Source organism: Pyxicephalus adspersus, chromosome 2 (assembly GCF_032062135.1).
Source record: "Pyxicephalus adspersus chromosome 2, UCB_Pads_2.0, whole genome shotgun sequence".
Taxonomy (NCBI): Eukaryota; Metazoa; Chordata; class Amphibia; order Anura; family Pyxicephalidae; genus Pyxicephalus; species Pyxicephalus adspersus.
In genome coordinates this window covers 21,041,190-21,049,074 of record NC_092859.1, presented here as the reverse complement: position 1 = coordinate 21,049,074, position 7,885 = coordinate 21,041,190, and the positions used below count along the sequence as shown (strand labels likewise).

The 7,885-nt window shown below is 35.9% G+C and overlaps 1 protein-coding gene across 1 annotated transcript; it reads right to left on the bottom strand.

Annotated features, from left to right (window-relative positions):
* Nucleotides 1–4,942: 4,942 nt before the first annotated feature.
* Nucleotides 4,943–5,881, bottom strand: LOC140322356 (olfactory receptor 5AR1-like). Its single transcript, XM_072398931.1, has one exon. It carries the CDS (start codon nt 5,879–5,881, stop codon nt 4,943–4,945), a length of 939 nt encoding a protein of 312 aa, XP_072255032.1.
* Nucleotides 5,882–7,885: the final 2,004 nt, after the last annotated feature.

Below are 7,885 nucleotides of genomic sequence, written 5' to 3'. Positions count from 1 at the left end.
TAGCTTGTTTTAAGAAACCTGTATGGGCAAGCTTGTGGAATACAATATGTAATATTCATTAAGGAAAAATTAAAGTCACAATTTCCCTACTACAATCAAAGTTTTACTTATTCTAACTTTCTATCTTCTATTTATCTGTCTCATCATTATTATTTTAAAATTACAAAGTAAAATAAAATTGCTTTCAAAGAAAATGTTTTTTAAAATAAAAAATATAGTAAAATAAAGAAAGAACCTGAGTGGTTAAACTGACCTAGTTTAATTTTGCTCTGTAACATCTACTAAAAGAAAAAGGAAAATTAAAATCCACAAACATACAAAGCAAGCTTGAAAAAATATGTATTTTGTTTTACCTTTCTGTTCTTTTTGTGGCCATGGGTCAACACAAAAATTTATTTTTTTTGGAAAAAAATCAGAGATTTAGTCAGTGTACATACCTACATCTTTGCCTTAAAAATAGCTCAGATGTTAGAAACTAAAAAACAAACCTCAGTACTTCAAACTTCAATACTAATAAAACAATGTTTGTCTTGATTTGATTAATCATAAATGCCTATTTTTCTATATTTGGAGCTTATTGATGAATGATCTATCCTGATGAAATTTAGTGAGAGGACATCAACATACAGGAAGCTAAATAGAATCTGCACCTCTGTTGGATGACTAATATTTTCCCAATAGAAAAGTTGAGATGTTCCTTTTTATTACTGTACAGTATACCTTATGGGAATATTTGATGTCTTGATGGATAATTAGTTGTGGCACAGTGGGATATGAATAAAATGAATAATGTCCTATTAGAATCCTATTTATGTCTTTGAATGTAATAATGAGGAAATGTTTGGATTACTGTCATTTGATGACTAGTGTCATTACTTTTGATACAAGCACCTCATAATGCATGGCTAAAAAAGTAGGCTGAAACTGGCCAATTTTCCCACTGCAAATCTTCGGCCACAGCTTTTGCACCTTTGCCAATACAATAGTAAAAAGGCATAAATGCAATTTGTGTCTCTTCCTTTTCCATTAGCAAGAAAATCTTTAAACCACACAAATGTCAAGTGTTCCTTTGAGTTGCAGTGGGGCTCTAGAACTAGTTATAAGCTTTGAAATTAATTTGCTTATTTTAATTAAATAAATTTGCCTTTTTTTTAATTTTTGGCAGATTGAATAAAGAAATGTGTGCTTTAATTTCATACACAGCTCCCATTAGTATTCATTCATTATTAGTTACAATGTTTATATGTGTAAAATTAAATTGAGCAACTCTCTCCAACATGACAATCGATGGTGAATAAGACAACACCTGGATGGCATTCATGGATAATTCTGGCCAAATATCCAGTTTCTTGAATCAGCAATCAATCAAGTCAAGAGAAAATGAATCTAGCACTTCAGAATATGATGATACTATCTGCTCTATCTTATCATTTGCTGACATAAGAAAGGTGTAGGAGTGTGGGTATCCTGTAATAATCTCTTTCTTATGTATTAACAATACAACCTCATTGCAAAAACAAGCAAACTTACAGCCTGCCATGTTGGCTGAGGTTAATGCTAAATCTGCGTCTTCTTCCCCTTTCTGCAAGCTTTCACCCTCTTCTTCATCCTCACTACATCTACTATACTAATGACCTGTGTCATCTATTTCGGTCATACCTGACAATTCCTCATAATCCTCCTCATGCAGCTCCCAATTAATGTCCCACTCCCCACTAACACTACTACCATTGCAAGGCAAAAGTTAAAAGTCTTCCCCATGTTACATCAAATCCATCACGACTTCTAACATAAAATTAAGAAAAATCACAATATTGATACTGCTGTTTTTCTGCTTAACAAATGTTGTGGTCAACTCCATTAGCTTCAAGAAGCAACATGTGTCCATAATTAGCTATTACTGCCCTGGCTAAATGAAGAGTGCAGGGAAAAATGTAGGGGCTTGGTTGAAAAAATAATGGTGGCCGGATATCTTCCATTGGTCCTGATTTATTAAAGTTTTCCAAGGCTGGAGAGGATACACTTTCATCACTGAGTCTGGATGATCCAACAAACATGGAATGGACCTGGTTGAGGATTGAAAACATTTGCGAGCAAACAGCAAAATACTTTGACGGAATCAAGTCCAGGTTTGCTGGATCACCCAGCTTTACTGATGAAAGTTTATCCTCTTCAGCCTTGGAGAGCTTTAATATTTCAGACCCATTGAGTCAAAGCACTCTACATAATTTATTTATGAAGCTGACTTCCACCAGCTTGTATGGCAGAGACTGTAGCACCAGTAGCTTGGTTAGGAGAGAGTTCATATGACATGCCAGAAGATGGGTGACTATTTCTGTTTCCCTACTAAACATTCTCCAATACAGAACTGATGAATACAAGATAAAGAAGAAGAGGCAGTAGAAGGAAATGACTATGAAGTAAGGGTGAGGATAGCACCACCATTTAATTTTTTAAAAGTTTTGGAACTGGATAGAGGATGAAAATGACAAAGTTTAATTTGATTGGCACATTGTTTCTCCCGGGTCAAGGAATGATGCTTCTTCATGTGCTAGATGAGGGGAGATGTTGAATCATATGTGTCTACATATACAAAAGATACACCATCACAAGCAAAGTCTTGTTGGGAGAGAGGGGGATATGTGTCTAGAATTTGCTATAATGTTCTGAACTCTGATGTTTCTTTGGGAATGTTGATTGACTACCTTCTCTTGCCAAGGAAAAGCCTAATTGTTGTAAGATGGGAAGTAACCACTATCTAGGTGCATTTGTCCATCAGCAAATGGGTTAGTTTCAGTACACATTTAAGTAGGAGTTCAAAACTAGATACATGAACGGAGAGTGGGAAGTACAGGGTTAATGGGACAGAGAGATAGAGTCCTGGTCTCATAGTTACCTCCTCCTCACTAAAGTGTTTGCGCCTCTCTCCTGTGCATGCGGACAGTTCTGACCTCGGTAGCGCCTGCCCTTCCAGATTTATTCAGTATCGTCCTTTCTGCTGGCCATTCAGAAGCTGGCCTCTTAATAACTCTTGGCTATTTAGCTGGCTCAGACACAGCTCTTAGCTTTTGTGTGTCTTTACTAATGCTGAGACCCCTAGCTCTTAAGGGCTTTCCCAGTCCAGCTCCTGTGCTAATCCCTTGTCTCCCAGTCTGTTGTTTCCGTGTCTGTTTGATTGTGCTGTTTCAGTGTCCTCCTGTGCCTGCAGAGACCCCCGTGTCCCCCGTGTCTCCTGTGCCTCCAGCGTTCCCCTGTGTCTCCAGTGACTCCTGTGTCACCTGTGTCTCCTGCCGCTTCCTGTGTGCTCAGTGTTCCCCTGGGTCACCAGTGTCTATTTTCTGCTTTTCTGGCTTTTGACCCCTGATTTTGGTTCTAACCTCTCTTGCTTGCTGCGTGCCTCAACCCCGGCTTTCTTTGACTATTTTCCTGCCTAGTGATTCGGTACCACAATCTGTTCTGCCCACCCTTGTGTGCCCAAGGACTGCAACCTGGCAGCAGCCTACAGCACAACATCCTCAGCACTAGAATCTCTGAAGAAGACCAGGCAGCTGCTTATATTCTGCACCTTAGCCCTTCCCGGGGCTCATGCCAGTATTGTGCAAGCTGTAGTGTCCCCTAGAGGGTCTGTCTCTCCAAGCGGGTGTATAGGGCTAGATGGCCCTGGGGCTCCCTGGCTCTGCCTGGCTGGGCTCCTAATGAGACCCTACTGGGTCTTCAGTGGTTTGAGGCCTATCTGACACTAAACAGAAGCTGCCAGAGAAGGGACCTGCAGGAAGGTATCTTTATGACAGGAGCCTGTGTGTGCTTATTTTGGGACTGTTTCCGCAAAAGTGACCTACCCCAGAAAAAGGGGTTTCCTCTAAATTGTTTGACATGAGCACTGAAGCTTTTAGTCTCAGCTTGGGCCATTGTGCATAGAAGCTGCAAGCTGAAGTGAAAATTTATTATTGATGTTTACTGCAGCCACTTGACACTCATATACCATTAGATAAGAAACCATGAAGGTTCAGCCTCTCATGTGGGGATGAGTGGTACTTATATGTTTTTATGGGTATATTAAATGTTTGCATTAGCTATTCTAATGCCTTGATGTCCCTTTGTCAAGAAACCTGAAAACAAAACTTAGAGACTTCACTGATTTTCCTGTATGGTGTCTGCCAAGCACGGAGTAAATTATGTATATGTTTGCTTATGCTTTATTCATAGTGTTGCAATGTGGACCCATGTTGTTGACCCTTCTTGTTGTTTATTTGTTTTATATACATGTATGTATTTTTGAATGCTTGTTTTATGGTATAACAAACAGGAACTTCAAAAGTCATGTTAAACAAAAGTTGCCAGCCTAGTGGCAGTTGAAAGGATATACCTAAAAGAATAAATCCTTGAAAGGATAAAACTAAACTTTTTATACCTTTCAGCTGGCCTATTCTTGAAAAGAGGCTTTTTCACTTCTGTCTGGCCATTGCAAGAATTCAAAGACCTCAGAGCCTGTGGCTCCATCACTTGCTGTGGTTTCTCCTGCTTGTATGTCAAACTACTAAGGATGTCAGTTTTTCATAAGATCATCATATTCACCTTAATTTTACTTTCCCATTTTATTACATTTTGGTAAAACATAATAAGTCATTTTTGCTCATTGCTAATTAGAAAAAACAGATGCTTTGGACAGTAATATGCCAATAATACAGAAATCCATCATTTATAAAAATCCTTTATTGTATTTATTTTACAACCTACTTTACTGCAATACAGCAATGGGCTTCCTGAGCAATACACAAACAATTTGGGGTCCTTATTTTGAAACTCAAACTTTTATGGAATCATATCAATTGTGGGACAACTATATTTAACTACAGTATGCCTGTAGTAAAAATGAAAATGAAAATAAATAGTAATAATAAAAACACAGATCTGTCAAACTAGACACATACTGTACATACGCTTATACTTTGTTCCACCTAATATTTGTTAGTTTTGCAACTGCTCCTATGACCTCTTTGTTTCTCAAAGTATATACAAATGGGTTTAGTGTCGGAACAACAATCACATAGAGCAATGAAAGTAACTTGTCCTGATCCTCAGACTGGTCGGATTCTGGTTTGATATAAAGAAACATGATTGGTCCATAGAATAAAATGACAGTGGTCAAATGAGAGCTGCAGCTGGAAAATGTTTTAAACCGACCTTTTGATGAATTAATCTTTAAAATCGCACATATTATGTATACATAGGAGGTCGAAATAAGAACAAATGTCAAAAACACTAAGCATACGTCTTCCACAATAAGCGCAATTTCCCTGCTTTTAGTATCACTAGATGAAAGTGCCATTAATGATCTTATGTCACAAAAAAAACTATTAATATCATGTGAATTACAGAACAGAAGTGTTGATACTAGCAAAGAAAATATCAATGAGTTAAAACTGCTAAAAAGAAGACAAAAAGCAGCCAAAACAATACATACACTTTTCTTCATAACTAAAAAATATTGCAATGGGGTGCACACAGCAACGTATCGATCATAAGCCATACAGGTCAAGAGAAATATTTCAGCAGCCCCACCGAACATAAAGAAGTACAGTTGAGTAATACAGCCTTGAAAAGAAATCCTTTTGTCTTCCATTAAAATGATTGACAACAGTTCTGGGAGAATAGTGGAAACGTAAGTGGCTTCTACAATAGAGAAATTACACAGGAAGAAATACATTGGGGTGTGGAGCTGGGATACCTTACATATCAATGTAGCAATAATTAGATTTCCACTAACAGCCGTCATATACATCAACAAAAAAACAATGCATGTAAAATACTTTACATTTCCAGTTGTGGTGAATGCTATGATATTGAATGTAATTAAGGAGTTGTTTTGGCATGTTTCCATTATTTTACTGAAGAAACAACAATGCAAAAAAAAAAAAAAGATTTAAGAAATAGCATTTAATGAATTGATTAATAATATGTATAGCCACAATATTCTTTATAGTTTTGGATATAGTGTCTTGCTAGAAAAACAACCTTTATCCTCCTGTCCTGGACAGAACAGGAACTTATAAGAAAGTTTATGAAATTCCTGTTGTAGACAGTTGTCCTTGGAATACTTTGGAATGATTTTGTCTCTTTATTTTATTGATGAATTTTGTTCCTAGTTACTCTCTGTCTAGGTGACAAAAGCTAACAAGAAAACAAGCTAAAAAGAAAAAAAAACAAAGGGATGGATCTCCCAATTAGAAGAGATACAGATAGTAATGGGGTCGTATAGTTCTGATTTGAGTAGAAACAGAACTATTCTAACCTCATAACAAGCAATTTCTTTATGTTACAATGATAAATAAATTGCCTGTCTGTAATAGTAAATAGAAATAATTTTGTAAACTAATGTTGGGATTTCATTTAGTGAACAGCCACAAATCCCGCACACATGTTTTAAATCACATACACTTTTAACCCTAACCCTAAACATATCCAAAGCCCCAGCACTAATCAGTGAAATGCATGGCAATTTTTTTCTTTGCTTGCTGACAAAAATAAAAGTTACAAACAAAGCTAATAAAATGAAATGGTTCCAATCATTCCCAGCTCTTTTCAAAACTGAAAAAATAGGTGTACATAAACATTTTCACTCCAAAACCTCCATCTCTATATGAATATTTTTTGCAGTTTCCGTGTCACCAAGAGGATATTTCTATTCTTCTATCCTGTTTATTATCAGTCATTTGGTGTAGGAAAATCACTACACACAGATACCATTAAAACAGATCCTCTATGTATTAGTCTGGATTTGTGCTGTCACCTCTACCCTAACCCTTCATGATATTTTATGCTACATAAAAATATGTGTTTTCTGTAAATTTGTCTTGCTGTACTTGAATTAAGTAAGGACTAATCATCTCTCTTGTCTCCAACTAATGGAGTTTTCAACTGACGTTGTTCATCTTCACATGAACACTTTTTTTTTGCTCTCCCATGATCACAATGGACTTTGACATGGCTTACCTGTAGTTATAATATGTCTACTTTGTTTAATGTATACTTGAAATCTATAAATAAAGATTTTTTTAAAAAATAGATCCTTTAAACCAGTGTTTTTTAACCTCTTTAATGTAAGATAACCCTTGAAATAACAATAATTACAACAAGAATAAAATGTCAACTATAAAGAAACTAGTTGTTTTACCTGTGGTAGTTAAAAGTGCTTGCAGGTGTTGATGAATTTAAGTTGACTAAATCAGTTTTCTTTAATAAAGAACTCGAGTTGAGATAGTATTTTTTTTTAAATTTTTTTCCTAAACCTTTAAACCCAATAGACATAAAAGCACCTGGTCCTGGTTGTACCTGTCATATATTGCAATTTGTGCTGAGTCTACAAGCTTTCATGCAGTCACATTTATACTACTTGTTCTACAGATTCTCAATCTTTAGAGAGAAGTATAAAGTATCTCTTTGGGATTTATTTATGTTTATGAATAAACAGATTTCTTTGCAATTACACATTTTTTCATTAGAATGGCTGACATTAACTAATACTGATCATTTTTACTTGATGTAATTTTCATATACAAACATTGATTGGAACAGCTAAGATTTGGTGTGTACAACACATTTTACATTGGCTGGTAATCATCAGGGTCCATGTGTGCCATTTGACAACCACCAGTCAATAGCAATACTGACCATTGCATACCTTGAAAAAAAATTTGCAACCTGATATTTACATAATTTACAAGAAGAAGTAATTTGTAAATTACATAATTTACAAGAAGAAGTAAGAGTTAATGAACAGCTCCTGATTTACTTGATTTCCTTTATAAGTATATAAATGGCCTATATAGGGAACTCTTTTCCCAGTTATTCATTTGACTGTGGCAAAACATAGTTACGCAGACTT